Source organism: Odocoileus virginianus, chromosome 20, assembly GCF_023699985.2.
Source record: "Odocoileus virginianus isolate 20LAN1187 ecotype Illinois chromosome 20, Ovbor_1.2, whole genome shotgun sequence".
Lineage (NCBI taxonomy): Eukaryota > Metazoa > Chordata > Mammalia > Artiodactyla > Cervidae > Odocoileus > Odocoileus virginianus.
The window spans coordinates 2,847,668-2,864,445 of NC_069693.1; the positions used below are offsets into that span (position 1 = coordinate 2,847,668).

At 52.9% G+C, this 16,778-nt stretch overlaps 1 protein-coding gene across 1 annotated transcript; it reads right to left on the bottom strand.

Moving 5' to 3' along the window:
* Positions 1-268: 268 nt before the first annotated feature.
* NLRP5 (NLR family pyrin domain containing 5) lies at positions 269-15,438 on the bottom strand. The gene is given in 13 exon segments (XM_070451736.1): positions 269-644; positions 647-753; positions 755-919; positions 1,445-1,615; positions 3,190-3,357; positions 3,515-3,685; positions 4,779-4,949; positions 5,353-5,523; positions 6,700-6,867; positions 8,048-8,215; positions 9,951-11,571; positions 12,483-12,560; positions 14,833-15,438. Coding segments are annotated over 13 exon segments (3,519 nt in total). The 5' UTR covers positions 15,122-15,438; the 3' UTR covers positions 269-573.
* Positions 15,439-16,778: the final 1,340 nt, after the last annotated feature.

Genomic DNA, 16,778 nt, shown 5'->3' on the forward strand with positions numbered 1-16,778 from the left:
CTCTTTCTGACAGTGTGATCATCTCTGGGTCCACCCATGTCACTGCAAATGGCAAGATTTCATTCTTTTTATGGCCGAGTAATATTCCATTGTATGTCTTCTTTATCCGTTCATCTCTCGGTGGACACTTAGGTTGTTGTTGTCTTTGGTTATTGTAAATAGTGCTCCTAAGAATATTGGGGTGCAGGGTTGTTGTTTTTTTTTTTCAAATTACAGCGTTTTCTCTGGATGACTAAATGACTTTCTGTGACACCGGACCCCTGTCAACATCCATCGGTCTGTTTCCTTCTCTGTAAAACAGGAAAAATATTACCTACCTTGTGGTTGCTTTGAGGAGGAGACTCTGGCAGACCAGTTCTTTACTACACTAAGCGATAAATTCAACATTGTGTTTATACCTCTGATGTTCAATAATAGTCACATCCTCCTTTGAAATTCAGATATGCACTTAAAAAATTTTTTTTAAAAACTTCAGCAGAGTTGTGACTTTTTTAAAGACCCAAGTCCTCCCTCGTCTGCTCTGGAGTCCCACCCCCATCGATCAAGAAGGAACTGGATGCTTCTTCCAAATGCTCAGTGTTTATTCAGTCCTCCCCGTGTGTTCAGGTAGGGCACATGCTTCACAGATAACTGAGGTCCCAGGACGTCAGAGGCAGACACCAACAAGCGGGCTGAAGTGGATACCCGGGAACCACCACCAGTGAGGCTTCGTGAGACTCAGGAGTCGTCATCCGTCTCCTGAAGGGTCCCCAGCAGAGCGGGGGTGGGCGGAGGGTCCTCCCGGCTTCAGGATCTCCACCAGCGCCGGTCCTCCTCCTCCTCTGAGTACCAGGCGTCACTGATAACCACGTGGGGCTTTACTCTCTGCACTTGCTCCAGCAGCCTTCTTACTTGCGTCGGGTACTGCTCTTTCCACAGCCTGGGGAGGGGCAGAAAGGGGCCTCCTTACTCTGGGGATTTGCTTCTGACACCTCTCCCTTCCTCAGCACTGCGGGACACCACCCCGCCCAAGGGTCTGAAACCTCTTGCTCTGTTGCGGACAGAAAGTGCCTCCCCCCTAGAATAAAACTCAGCCCCCACCCTGTTTAAAAAAACCAAATTCTGTATCTTTTAGGGCTTCCAAGGTGGCTCAGATGGTAAAGAATCTGCCTGCAACATAGGAGACCCGAGTTCCATCCCTGGGTCAGGAAGATCCCCCGGAGAAGGGACTAACAACCCACTCCAGTGTTCTTGCCTAGAGAATCCCCATGGACAGAGGAGCCTGGAAGGCTATAGTCCATGGGCTCACAATAGAGTCAGACACGACTTAGCAACCAGACTGCCACCAAGACCACAAGTGGGATGGCCGGATCCTGCAGTAATTCTCCTTTTGGTTTTTTTTTTGGAAGATAACAAACATTTTGTTTGTATGTTTGCATTTCAGAAGCCATCTCTGGGGACTCACCCGATGGTCTGTAGATTAGATGTGGGATGCATGAAGGCCGAACACAGTGTCGTCATTCCTCTGAGACCAAGGTCGTTGTGCATCAGGTTCAGGCTGGCCAGGTGCTGGCTGCAGGTGAGGGCGGCGGAGAGGGCATTGCAGCCTTCAGAGGTCAGTCCACATGCCTCCAACCTGCAGGGTCAGCACAGCCAAGAAAGACCCTGCCATCTGAGAGCCTCCCTCCAACCAGTATTTGACTGCCACTACAGTCTTATTTATTTTAGATAGCTGTCTCTTTTATTTATTATCATTATTTGGGCTCCCCTGGTGCACTCAGATGGTAAAGAATCTGCCTGCCAATGCAGGAGATCCAGGTTTGATCCCGGGGTCGTGAAGATGCCCTGGAGAAGGGAATGGTAACCCGCTCCGGTATTCTTGCCCATACAACATTTTTTAAAATTTTATTTTAAAGAGATATCTCTTATTATTATCATTGTTATTTGGCTGTGCCACATGGCATGCGGGATCTTAGTTCCCCAACAAGGGATGGAGCCCATGCCCCCCACATTGGAAGCACAGAGTCCGAACCACTGGACCCCCAGGGAATTGCCCTACTGCGATTTTAAAAGTGCCATGGAATACTATTCAGCTACAAGAAAAGAACAAAATCTTGCCATTCGCAACAACATGGCTGGACCTGGAGGGTATCATGTGTGGTGAAGGAAGCCGGAGAAAGACAAACACTGTGTTTCTACTTAAGTGTGGAATCTGAAAAATAAAGTGAATGAATGAAGAAGGCAGAAAGAGAGTCACGGATACAGAGAACAAACTAGCGGTTACCAGTGGGGAGGTCTTTTTTAATTGTTGAACATTTTTTACGGGAGTATCAGTTCAGTTCAGTTCAGCCGCTCGGCCGTGTCCGACTGGTTGATGTATCATGCATCAGCTGCAGGCGTGCACCAGAGTGACTGGGTGACGCCATACATGACTCCACTGGTTTCCAGGTTCTTTTCCCACAGAGGCTATTGCAGAACACCCAGCAGACTTCCCCGGCTCTGCAGTAGGTCCCTGTGGTTACTTATTTCATGCACAGTGCTTTGTGTATGTTAGGTCCCACCTCCTAACTTACCCCTCTCCACCGCCCCTGCCCCACTGCTAGCCGTTAGTCTGTCTTCTGTCCATGAGCGTGTTTCTGTTTCATAAGTAAGCTCGATGGACCATTTCTCAAGACCCTACATTTAGGTGCCGTCATGTGGCATCTGTCCTTCTCGGCCCAACTCACTTCATGCGGTGTGACCATCTCTGGGTCCATCCACGCTGCTGCAGATGGCATTAGCTCATCCCTTTTCAGGGCTGCGTAAGAGTCCACTGCAGGTGCCGGGACACTATTCTAACAAGCCTCGGGTGATCCTGATGCTTTCGAGAGTGTGGGCTCCACCTGTGTCCTCCTTTGCTTTTTGATCTGTCCTTCTCACTGGGCCGGCAACGCCAGGGCCTGTACCCCGCCACCGTCTGGCACTGTGTCCAGCAAATACTTATCTACTTAGTTCTTACCACCTCTGGACCATGTTCTCCGGCATTTGCTATTTCATTCATGCATATACAGGGGCCCAGTCGGACTGGATGCCTCGGTCTGCCCCTCTGCCGAGGCTGGGCTCTCATTCGGTGGGACAGTGAACAGAAGCCGGTCTTTGTGGGAGCGATGTCATGTCTGGGCTCCCCTCCCCCTGCACCCAGCCCTCCGGAAGGTGGTCCCAGGACCGTACCCGAGTCTTGTCAGGGAGTTCTTCTGCTTCAGTCCCTCACACAGAGCTGCAATCCCCTCGTCACCCAGGGCGTTGGCGGCCAGATCCAGGCTTCTCAGGCGCTGACTCCTCGTGATCACGTGGGACAGACTCTTGCAGCATGCGGCGGTGAGGCGGCACTTCACGAAACTGCGAGAGGCGGAGAGAGCTGGAGGTGGGGGGGGAGAGCAAGACGGGGATGCAGAGACGGGCCCTAGAACTGACTCGGGGTGCCCTCTCTTCCGACCCTCTAGAACCTCAGGCCCCCGCACGGGAGACTTGATCTCCGACAGGCGGGGAAGCTTACTCCAGGTCCCGGAGCGGACAGGACGGCTCCATCATGACCTCGCACAGCAGGTTCATCCCGGGATCTTCCAGGGGATTCAGGCTGAGGCTCAGGTGTGTCAGATGTCTGTTGCTCATGAGCGCAAAGCCGAGAAAGCCACAGCCAGCCACGTCCAGGCTGCACGCGTGTAGCCTGCGGGCACACAGAGGAGGGCGGTCACGGGTGCGCCTCAGTGTGGCCTCGGCCTTCCGGAAGGCCCCCGGGGACGGCGCTGAGGGTACGGAGGCTGGAAGGTGCCTTAGGGAAATCGTGTGTGTGCCGTAGCTCCCTGCAGGCATGAGGTGCGGTGCTGTGGATGGGGAGTTCCACGTTTGCCGTCTAGTCGCTAAGCGTGTCCGGCTCTTGGCAAGCCCATGGACTGCAGCCCACCAGGCTCCTCTGGCCATGGGATTCTCCAGGCAAGAGTACTGGAGTGGGTTGCCATCTCCTCCTCCAGGGGATCTTCCCCACCCAGGGAGGAATCTCCTGCATCGGCAGGCGGATTCTTTACCACTGGGCCCCAGGGAAGCCTGAGTTCAATGTTAATGGTTCAATAATATGTTCACATAAGGTGTCTGTAAACAGAAACACACAAAACAAGGTTAGGTATTGACTGAAGAAATTACAGCCCAAATGAAGTTTTCTCTGAAACCCAAACAGACCCACAGTCTGGTGGTGGCCAAGGGGCAGGGGTGTTGGGGGAGGAAGGATTGGGAGTCTGGGGTCAGCAGACGTGAGCTATTACATGCAGAATGGGTAAACAGCAGCATCCTACTGGCATAGCACAGGAAACATATTCAATATCCTGTGACAAGCCATAATGAAGAAGTGTTTTGAAAAAGAATTGAGTCACTTGCGCAATTAACAGAAATGAACACAACATGCTAAATCAACTCTACTTCAATAAAAGAAATTTTTAAAAAATGCTGTGACCAGAGGCGCCCAGGAACCTAAGCCTGTATTCTCCCAGGAGAGTCGCTCATCCTGTGTTCACCCGTCCCGTACTCACGGCAACGTTACAGAACAGGACTGCCGGGAGTAAATAGATGCGGCTGTGTTTGGATGAACCAGGACTTCCTGCTTGAAGGAAGCACAGAGGCAGAGGTGGAACTTTCCAGGGTAGCAGCTGTCAGGAGGGGGCAGGGCGCGGCACTTCTGAGGTCCCCGCGTCCTGACCGTTTCCCCACTGCTCTGCGCTTGCTGTAATAGAGCCGTGGACGCCCTAGGGGCCGCGGGGTGGACTCACGCCAGCTTCTGCAGACCGCAGCTGGGGAGCTTCACGGCCCGACACAGCAGGCTCATGCCTTCGCTCCCCAGCTCATCGCCCGACAGGCACAGGTGTGTCAAGCTCTGGTTCTCCTTGAGAGCGGAGGCCAGGTCCTGGCAGGCGGCGGCTGTGAGCCCGCAGTTCCCCAGGCTGCGAGGAGAGAGGCCAGAAAGGAGATGACGGCTCAGCCGGTGAGGAACCCGCCTGCCAGTGCAGGAGACCCCAGAGTCGTGAGTTCCATCCCTGGGTCGGGAGGATCCCCTGGAGGAGGGCACGGCAACCCCCTCCAGTATCCTTGCCTGGAGAATCCCATGGACAGAGGAGCCTGGCAGGCTACTGTCTATGGGATCGCAAAAGAGCTGGACATGACTCAGTGATTAAAACAGAAATAAACAAACTTCCACAAAGAGCTCCCCACAGGAGGTCCTCCCTCCCTGTTCTAACCCTCAGCTTATGCATCAGCCGGTTCCCCTCCCTTCCCCGCCCCACCCCAACCCAGTGACTTGGACGACAGCAAGGGAAGACAGGTCTGGTGGACAGAAGTACCGCTCACATCAGCTTCTGCAGGGCGCAGGGTGTGACCTTCAGGGCGTCACAGAGAGACTTCACGCCCTGGTCCGCCACTTTATTTCCCGTGAGGCCGAGGGATTTCAGGCTGACGGATGTAGCAAGCACTTGGGAGATCACCCGACAAGAGGCTTGGGTTAATCCACAGTGATCCAACCTGCAGAGACAGGCAACGTGAAGCACGTCCCCAGCTCTCCCCAGAAGCAGCCCACCTTGCCCCCATCAGCCGCCCCGTCCCTTTGGCTGGTTCCTAGGCGCTCTCTGCTCTGACCCGAGGGTCCCAGCATTTGCTGTGCCTGTTGGCAGCCTCAGATCGTTTTGTGGTTCAGTTTTCCGTTCACCCTCTGGGATGCCACCTCGTCCGAGTAAGTCGGTCTCACCACCTTCCCTACCATGCCTGCCCGCCCTCCTCTGCCCCGTCCTCTTGTCCCCATATTACTTTATTCACAGCAATGATCACCAGCTGACGTTTTGTATGTTTATCTGACCTATGACATTGTGTGAGTTCAGGGTGTCAGCGTGCTGACTTGACATGTTGATACTTTGCGGTATGACTGCCAAGGCAGCATCAGCTGACATCTCTATCACGTCACACAGGATAGTTTTTTTTTTTTTTGGTAGGAATCATTAAGATGCAGCCTTTCAGCAATTTTGGTGTTTATAATACAGGATTGAGGGATGTCAGTCAATAAAACTGAACAGACCTCATGTTTCTCTCTCTCAAAATACACCCAAAGCACCAAGTAGCCCTGGTTTTTAGTCCCAGCGAATCTAACTGGCAAAACACAGAGCCAGGACATCACAAACGGGCAGTAACTGGGATGTCTCCGGAATGGTGAGCGACGACACTAACTGTGCACGCCCGTATCACTGTGTGTGTGTGGGGGGCTCGGTCAGCCCCACTCTGCCCCCGACCCCCTCCTGTCCAGGATGCCGCGGGACCCCGAGCAGAGGTCCACGTGCTGCACCCGCGCTGGGATTTTAGTGGCGGCGCGCGGGGTCTAGCTCCCTGACCAGGGATCGCACCTGGGCGCCCTGCATTGGAGGTGGGCAGTCTTAGCCGCTGCCCCTCCAGGGAAGCTCCCGGAACGTGCTTTTTATTGTGAGATACACACGACACAAGACGTACCATCTTCAGCCTTTCTCGGTGTACCATTTGGCAGCATTTATTACATACACACGCTGGTGCATTCATCCCCGCCAACCATACCCAGGCTCCCAAACCTTTGTCAAACCTCAGCAGCTTTCTGCGAAAGCGTATGTCAAAATAAAAAGTAAAACAATAAGGCCCTGAACTCCAGGAAGCAGAAGCCGTCCCCAGCGCGTGACTCGCCTCAGAGACTCCAGCGCGCAGTGTGGGTGCCTGAGGGCCTCACACGCCATCAGAACGTCCTCCTCTCTCAGGCTGGAGCCCGTCAGGTCCAGGTGCTTAATGTTTCGGTTGATAATCAGAGTCATCCAGAGGTGACGGAGACCAGGGGTAACCCGAGCCCCCTTAAATCTACAGAAGAGAAAAGGGAACCTGAGTTAAGACGTCCGGGCGACGTTTTGTTGTGTCCTCATCTTTCCTTCTCACTCTTTTCCCATTTCGATTCTGATCTTTCATTATTTGCATTTACAGTTGCTCCTCGAACAGCACAGGTTTAAACTACACCAGTTCACCTGTGTGTGGGTTTTTTTCAATAAATACAAAAACACCCATGTAGACCATCATATGTAAAACTGGTATTGAAGTGGACAGCTTATCCATACACAAGAATAAGGTGAGTGGTATTCAGTGCAAAATCAATGATGTGTTTGTTTTCTTACTATTTTAGAACTTTGCTTTCAAAGAATTACATTTTTGTACAGAATGCTTTTCTCTCTTATAACCAGAGAAAACAGCCCGTCAGCCAATCATTAAAGGTGAGTTTTTTTTAAAATATAGCAATGTTTCCAGTGTTGTAATATGATTATGACCATAATATGGACGCCATACAAATTTTGTAACGATTCATTCATCAGTGTCTTGGCAGGGCTACCGTGTGTTGTGGGTTAGTTGCAAAGTCATGTCTGGCTCTTTTCGGACCCTGTGGACTGTAGCCCGCCAGACTCCTCTGTCCATGGGATTCTGCAGGCAAGAATACTGGAGTGGGTTGCTATTTCCTTCTCCAGGGGATCTTTCCTACCCGGGAATCCATAAAGCAACCTTATTGATGCTTCTTCGTTACCAAGTATGAATCATTATACCTATAAATATATTTATGATTTTCTTTTTTACATTGTATTTTCACTTTCGATGTCCAGTGTTACACGTATGTATAGACACATATGTAGGTTATACATGCGACATCTAAAGTGTTTTGTATCACAGCATTGATGGAGGTACTGACACATGATTCATCAGACAGACAATGTAAATTTGTGGTATTGATGAATACGGTACTGAAATGAGCCACCCTCACTACCCCCACCCACTGACCAACTCCTATTCATCCTTCAAAACCCTGAGTAAAGGAACCCAGCTTAGTAATCCCTTCACAAGATCCTTAGTCATTCCCCACCTGTACTTTTGGGAACTTGGTTCCTACCCCTGCCCCAGCCCTTATTCCCTACAAATACATTCCATAGATCAGTAGGTAGGACAGGAGAGCCACAACACAGCCACGCAGAGGGGGATGTGTGGGGTTGGGAAGCCTCACATCAGACTCTGTATTTTACAGTCTGGCTGCCGCAGCTTTGCACAGAGGGTCTTCATGGCCTCCTTGCTCAAGACGCTGCTGCTGAGGTCGAGCTGTCGTAGGTTTGGGTGCATGCTGAGCATGGAGCAGAGGTCTTCCCAGCGCTCATCGTGGGTCTTCATCTTCAGCCTGTGAGAGAAGGAAGCCAACACTCGTTCACATGGGTGGATTCTGACGTGGGCAACTGCCTCATCCGTGCCCAAGGACGGAGTCGGGCTGTTAGGATGGGGAGGCTCTCGGAGGCTCCCAGTGGATCTGACCTCATGGTCTGGAGGAGTGTTGTCATAACCAAACTGCCTCTGGACACCTCCATACCCACGGGGCATACCACCAGCTCTCAAGTAGGATTTGCGCTCGAGTTCTAGCTTCCTCTTGAACATCAAAGTGTAGCCACTATGGAAAACGGTGTGGAACTTCCCCCAAAATTAAACCTAGAGCTACCATTTGTTGTTCTTGTTCAGTCGCCAAGTCATGTCCGACTCTGCGACTCCACGGACTGGAGCATGCCAGCCTTCCCCGTCCTGCACTACTTCCCAGAGTTTGCCCCCAAGTTCATGTCCATTGAAACAGTGATGCCATCCAACCATCTCACCCTCTACTGTATGATCCAGAAATTCCACTTTGGGGGATGTATCCAAGGGAATTGGAATCAGGATCCCAGAGAGGTATTTGTACATTATTTACGACAGTCAAGATACAGAACAACCTAAGTGTCCGTCGGAGGATAAAGAAAATGTGGTGTGTGTACCCCAGTGTTCATAGCAGCACTGTTTACAATAGCCAGGACACGGAAGCAACCTCGGCGTCCCCCGATAGAGGGGTGGATGAAGAAGGTGTGATACATACAAACTCAGTGGGATATTACTCAGCCACAAAAAGGAATGAAACGGAGTCAGTTCCAAAGTCATAGATGAACCCAGAGCCTGTCATACACAGTGACGCAAGTCAGAACGATAAAAACAAATATCGCATGTTAACACATATATATGGAATCTAGAAAGGTGGTACTGATGCATCTATTTGCAGGGCAGGAATAGAGGCACAGAGCTAGACAACAGACTTGTGGATGCAGTGGGGGACGGAGAGGCTGGCATCAGTTCAGCAAGTAGCCTTGAAACATGGACGTTAGCATGCGTAAAACAGATAGCTGGTGGGAATGTGCCGTAGGATGCCGGGAGCTCAGTCCTGTGCTCTGCAACGACCAGGAGGGGTGGGATGGGGTGGGGATGGGAGGGAGGTTCAAGACGCAGGGACGTGTGCATTCCTCTGGCTGATTCATGTGCATGTATGGCAGAAACCAGTACAAAACTGTGACGCAATTATCCTCCAATCAAAAGTACATACGTAAAAAGAGAAAATGTGGTACACACTCACACCGTGGAATATTATTCGGCCCTGAAAGAAGGAGGCTGCACTGCCATTGGCCATAACAGAGGCGAACAAGAGGACATTGTGCCAAGTGAAATAAGCCAGTCAAGGAGAGACTTGCCGTGCCGGTCTCACCTAGATTCTAAAGCAGTCAGATTAATGGAAGCCAAGCTGGAGCGGTGGTTGCCCGGGGCTGGGCGTGGGGAACTGGGAGATGCTGGCCTAAGGGTGTGAAGTGCAGTTATCCAGATGAATGCATTCTGGAGAGCTAAAGTGTTAACACAGTGATGCAGACCCAGGGGGATTGTCTTTAGGTGTCTTCACACACAAAGAAAGTCGTAACTAAAAGAAGTGTGCTGATTAGCTTGACGGTGATTATTTCAGGTATGTCAAAACATCAAGTCATACACCTTACATACTTGCAATTTTGGTCAGTTATACCTCTCTCGTGTTGGAAAGAAACACAAGAACGGGGCGGCAGAGGTGGGGCACTCACCCTTGGGGAGCCCCGGGCCATGCCTTGGCAAACTCATCCTTTGGCGACTCTCTGACATCCAGTCGAACTTTCTGTAATTGCTGGCAACGCCGGAGACAGAAGGAAGACACCGTTAAGTCCATCGGCCGGTTCAACTGCAGCCACACTTCTCGGAAGCCGTTGGCGGCCAGGCGAACAAACTCGTCGTCCTGCGTCTCGAAAAGGCAGTAGAAGGCCTCGAGCAAATCCGGGGGGGCGACGGCGGCGGTGGCGGCAGTGGGATGCCGACCCAGCAGGCAGATCCAGCGCAGAAGTTGCTGCCTAGCCACAGGGGCGATGGGACAGCCCAGGAGGGTTTCCAGGGCCCGCGTCGCCTCCCCGCTCACGAGGCCAAAGAGGAACCTCTTCATCTGGACCAGGTGGGCGTTGAGGTCGACTTGCCTGAGCTCCGTCAGGCTCTTGGTGCTCTGTGGGAACAGAGGGCAGCCCTCCCCGTCTCCCTCGACGCCTCGCAGGATATAGAACAAAGCCGCAAAGAACTCTTGGAGGCGGAAGTGGGAGAACGCATAGCCCCTTCCGCAGCGGTCGTCGGGGAGAAGGATGCTCGCCTGCTGCAGGGCGGAGAGCTGGGGCCCCTGCAGTCCGTGGACGCCCAGGTCCTCGGCGTCAAACACGAGCTTCGTGTTCCACACGCCGTCCGCGGCCAGCCGGCACAAGCCCTTCAGGGCAATGCGTCCTTCCTGGCTCAGCGCGCGCCGGTCGGCGTCTTTGGGAGCCAGCCGATGGAACACGAAGGTGGCGTACAAGCCCGTGAGGGTCTGGCTGGAGGTGGGAAGACCTTGCCTTGGCTCCCCCTGCAGCTCGAGGGCCTCCCGGATCAGGGCGCACACCACAGGCGCCTGATACTGGTCAAGCACCTCCTGGAGGTCTGCCCCCGCGTGCCACGCTCGCATCTCCCGACGGCCGTGCTTCCCGCCGTGGAGGAGCAACCGCATCCTGTGTTCCACCGGGAGGCCCCCGACCCACAGGTAACGGGGAGACCGGAGCAGGGCTTGGAGCCTCTGGACGCCTGCGTCCCGGATGGTGAGGAGGAGGGCGCACTCAGGGAGCAGGACTTTCTTCAGCAGGCTGTGCGCCAGGACGGCCACGGGCTGCCTCTTTGCCCAGTTGGCCGACAGGCTGGAGTCCTGGTCTCCGAAGGCGAGCTCCAGCTCCTCGAGTCCGTCCACCATGATCAAGAGCCTTTCGGGCTGGGACAGGACCTTCTCCACTGGCACCGGGGCGTCCGGCCACTCCCTGGAGATGAGCTCCGCGAAGCTGGTCTCCCTGGACCCCTGGAGGTCTCTGGCGCAGAGCAGGAAGACGTAGGAGAACACGTCCCGGTAGAGCTTGCCTTGCGCCCAGAACAGCAGGAGCCTCCGGGCCAGCGTGGACTTCCCGGCCCCCGGGGGTCCATGCAGGACCACGGTGAGAGGCCGGAAGCCCCCCCGGGGGTCTGGGTTAAACGCTCCCGACAGCGCCTGCGGGTCCAGACACTCGGAGGCAAACTCTTCAAGGCGCTGGGGTGTGTCCAGCCTGGTGGAGAATGTCGTCATCACGTGGATCCTGTAGTCCCGGGAGTCCTGCGGGTCCCCTCTGGGGCCTGTGTGGGACGGAAGAGAGGGGAAGATGGGACTGGGTGTGAAGAGAGGGTTTCAGCAAGAAACAAGCAAAGACGTAAAACAAAGACCACAGACCTAGTGGATGCGAAGACAGCCAGCCCGCCTCTGGGGCGCTTTCGTTTCTTCCTAGCAATGTGCATGTAAGGATCTCTGTCCCTAAGATCACTTCCTCAGAGCAGACGGATGTCCTGGGAAATAGATCTGTGTCCCTTTAACTGAACCTCTTTCCCGCACTTCACACCTGACGCTTTACCTGTTTCTCTGTCTCCCCACTACAGACTGTGCCAGAGGCTTTGCTGCTTGCTACAGTATCTTCAGGGTAAGAATCTGCCTACAATGCAGAAGACGCAGGAGATGAGGGTTCAGTCACTGGGTGGGGAAGATCCCCTGGAGGAGGAAATGGCAACCCACTCCAGTATTCTTGCCTGGAGAATCCCCATGGACTGAGGAGCCTGGCGGGCTACAGTCCTTGTTGCCATTTCCTCCTCCAGGGGATCTTCCTGATCCCGGGATCAAATCTGGGTTTCCTGCCTTGCCAGGTAGATTCTTTACTACCAAGCCACCTGGGAAGCCCCACTAATATCTTAGTTATCACTACCAGGACTTCCCAGGTGGTCCAGTGGTTAAGACTTCACCTTCTAATTCAGGGGTTGTGGGTTTGATCCCAGGTCAGGGACCTAAAATTTCACATACCTCAGGGCCAAAAAATAAAAACAAAAAAATAAAGAGCAGAAGCAATACTGCAACAAATTCAATACAGACTTTAAAAATGGTCCACATAAAAAAATTTTTTTCCCACAATCACATCCTTGAATATAAATGTTAAGAGCAGCATAATTCACACACATCCATTTTCCCACCACTTCTTCCCTCCCCGGGATCCCCAACTAACCTGGCACTTCTTTCACGCTTGGACCTTGGTCAGTCTTTGCTGGTGCAGAATCTTCTGATATTTCAGCCAGTAGATACTCTGCAATCAAGGACAGGTGAGACAGTGTCTCAGTAATGTCATGGCAGCTACCCTCATCAGGTATGAAAGCATCCCCAGCCCAAAATACCGAAGGGAACCCATACATCTCAGTTTATTCCCCGATTAGTCTGCAGCAAGGAAAATGGAGACACAGGGCCCGTGACAGTCTCAACGCGGTGGCTCGGCTGGGGTACTGATCAGTAAACATCCACTCTTATTTTGATTTTGTAACCCTCATTTCCTACAGTGACAGATTTTATTATCCTGGGCTCCAAAATCACTGCAGACAGTTACTGCAGCCATGAAATTAAAAGACACTTGCTCCCTGGAAGGAAAGCTATGACAAACCTAGACAGCACATTAAAAAGCAGAGATTTCACTTTGCTGACAGAGGTCCTTACAGTCAGAGCTATGGTTTTTCTAGTAGTCATGTATGGATGTGAGAGCTGGACCATAAAGAAGGTTGAGCACTGAAGAATTGATGCTTTTGAACTGTGGTGTTGGAGAAGACTCTTGAGAGTCCCTTGGACTGCAAGGAGATCCAACCAGTCCATCCTAAAGGAAATCAGTCCTGGGTGTTCATTGGAAGGACTGATGCTGAAGCTGAAACTCCAATACTTTGGCCACCTCACGCGATGAGCGGACTCTGGAAAGACCCTGATGCTGGGGAAAATTGAAGGCATGAGGAGAAGGGGGCGATGGAGTGTGAGATGGTTGGCTGGCATCGCTGACTCAGTGGACATGAGTCTGACCAAGCTCCGGGAGTCGGTGATGGACAGGGAGGCCTGGCGTGCTGTAGTCCATGGGGTTGCAAAGTCAGACATGGCTGAGCAACTGAACAACAACAACAATTTCCTGTGAATACTACTAATATGTTTTCCACCCGGGGATTTCTTTTTGAGGTTCGTAAGGAAGAACTTCCATTCAAGCCCTTTACAGTCACAACGGATGAGCTACATCTAGGCGTGTGCTACCCGTAAGTCTTCAGAGCCAATTTGGCTGCTCACACTTGGGACTGTAAGTGTTTGTCCACAGTTGAAGGAGAGAATTCCTCCTGAAAAAGGAGAGCTAATTTTTTTTTTTCTAAGCCTTCTCCTAAATACCTTAAGAAAACCACAGAATTTTGGTTAGAATGTGGATATGCTAGAATCCACATGCTGGAATATGGGTACCAACATTCTGAGGGAGGGAAATGCTTAGAGAAGTTCCTTGAACCTTTGTCTCTAAATCTAAGGCAAGAAATAAGGGAGACGCCCATTCTACAGCTGTTACTGTTCTTAAAAAACAAAAACAAAACAAATGCCTCAGACCTAGGGACACACACAGACTGAAAGTGAAGGGCTGGAAAAAGATATTCCATGCAAGCGGAGGTCAAAAGCAGCAGAAGTAGCAAAACTCATCTTAGATAGAACAGACTTTAACACAAGGCACTCCCCAGGTGGTGCTAGTGGTAAAGAATCCACTTGCCGGTGCAGGAGACGTGAGAGACCTGGGCTTGATCCCGGGTCAGCAAGAGCCCGTGGAGGAGGAGACGCAACCCTGTCCAATATGCTTGTCTGGAAAACTCCAGGAAGACGGACAGAGGAGCCTGGCAGGCTGCAGTCCAGGGGTTGCAAAGGGTCAGACACGACTGACCACATACACAGGAGACACGGAGGCCACGACCTAATGACTGAGGGGACTGTCCAAGACGGAGCTGTGACAATTGTAGTGATACATGCGCCCAGCATAGCAGCACCTCAGTGCAGGAGGCAAATGCCAGCAACTATCAGAGGGGAAGTGGACAGCAACAATTTAGTAGTGGGGGACTTCCGTACCCCGCTCACACCAGGACAGAGCTTCCAGACAGAAAATTAATAAGGAGAAACAAGACGAAGGTTCACTTTCTTATTGAAGCTTGGCAACAGCACGTGTAAGCAGCACAGTTACTGTTCCCCAGAGGTAGAGAAGGAGGGAATTTGCCAGAAGTCACGCATGTCGGGGGCACCAGAGCTCTGGCTTGGCACTTCTGCCTCCACGTCCTGTCTGCTACCTTTAACCCACTGGGCAGACCTGTCTCCTCTTTCATTGTTTCACGGGCTGCAGATGACTCGGGTTTCCAGCGGGGCAGGCTGAGCAGTGAGTGAGTTCTAGTTCAGAGTCCTGCAGTAGAGATGGACTGCCCCCGCCCCCCGCCACCCCCGAGGGGCCAATGGTACCTTCCCCATCCCCTGGGAACCTGAGGTCACCCCCCGTTTCCCCTACCCCCGAGGTCTGCCGCGATCTCACTCACTTTTCATCTCGTCTCTTGCCATCTCAGACAGTGCCGACAGGCTCATCTTTTCAAAGACGTTGATGGAGGTCTTCCAGGCGAGAGAGGCGCTGCAATGCTCATGCATGAGGGAGGCGAGGGACTCCGCGTCGGCCCCGTCCACCTGGGCCAGCGGCAGGGACCACGCTGCTGGCTCTGACGCGTGCTCCTTCAGAAGGGCCTTAAACGCCTGGAACTCCTCTTTGCCCAGCTGCTCAAAACACCGCTTCAGTCCGTAATGGGAGAAGGGGGCTATTTCGGCTTCTCTCATCTTGATGCAAGGCTGAGAGCTCAGGTAGAATGGAAAAGCAGTCTGGTAAACAAAGCCAGTGGGACCTGTTAGAAGAGCAAAGAGTTAGTTGCTCAGATGTGTGTGACTGTTTGCGACTCCAAGGACTGTAGCCCACCAGGCTCCTCTGTCCATGGGAGTCTCCAGGTGGGAATACTGGAGTGGGTTGCAGTTTCCGCCTCCAGGGCATCTTTCCGACCCAGAGATTGAACCCAGGTCTCCTGCATTGCAGGCAGATTCTTCACCTGCTGAGCCCTTGGGGAAGTCATAGAATAAGATTGAAAACACTTGGCAGTGAGTGATGCTGGCTAACAGGCTAGGCTCAGCGGAACTGACAAATAGGTTCCCGTCACTTACTGGAAATCAGTCACGGGGTTTTCAGATCAGTTGTTTCCGGCTGTGCTTGTTAACGTAACCTCCGGCTGCACACAGTAAAGACTTTTGGTGTAAAGGTATTCCGAGGACTTCCCTGGGAGTACAGTGGCTAAGAGTCCGCCTGCCAATGCCGGGGGCGTGGGATGGATCCCGGGAGGGTCCCTCATGCCGAGGGCAGCTGAGCCATGCGGCAGAGCTCCGGGGCCCGGGAGCCTCAGCTCCTGATGCTTGAGGGCGCTGAGCCCCTGCCCTGCAGTGAGACTAGCCTCCACTTGGAGCCCTCGGGCAGCAACTGGAGAAAAGTGTTCTCTACGTTGGCGTTCTCGCTCTTTGCGTTCACTTTGTTTCGGAGATAAGTTCATTTGCTGCACGGGGTCTTGAGGGATCCCACGGAAGCTGTTAGGATTACAGGGCCTGAAATCAGACCCCCGTTAGAATCTCGAGTCAAAGGCGTTTCACTCAGTAAGTCGGTTTCCTCCCGAGACAAAGAGCGCCCTCAGGACTGGAGAGGGGGTTGATGACCATAAGCCACAGGGAGTGTATTAACACAGTGAGGGAGCAGAATTAACACAATAACACCCCCAGGCTCCTTTAAGACAGGGACGCACATCAGCTGGTCCTGACCTTCAGAGCACCCCAATTTCCTCCTCTGCTTTAGACCAAGGGGCTTGCCAGGTGGTAAAGAATCTGCCTGCCAATGCAGGAGACCCGGGTTCGATCCCTGGGTCGGGAAGATCCCTGGAGGAGGAAATGCAACCCACTCCAGTACTCTTGCCTGGGAAACCCCACGGACAGAGGAGGTGAGCAGGCTACAGTCCATGGGGTCGCAAAGAGTCAGACACAACTCAGCAGCTAAACAACTTCAGGCCTAGAGGCTGGGGAGAGCTGAGAGATGTGCCGAAGTACCCCAAACAGATGTGTCTTGTGGGTAGACTTTTCATCAAAGCAGAGCAATGGGACACCTCCTTCTGGCTGAGGGTATCTTTGGCCCCTGGTCTCTGATGAGTCTAGCTGGAGAGAGTAGGAGCAGACAGCAGGGCTCAACGAGTAGGTTCCAACCAGGAAGGGAGAAAAACAGGGAGAGGAAGATTCCAGGGAGAAGGCAGGAGGAGACGCCCACCGCCCTGACTCCTCACCTCTAGGACGGGATCCCAGCCCGCACGCACGTGCTGACGGCCTTTGGGGGATCCGCGCCGTGACGTTCCTGCTGCCTATTGGCTGCTTCGCGCCGCCTGGCACGCCCAGGGTAGACGCGGAGCAGCGG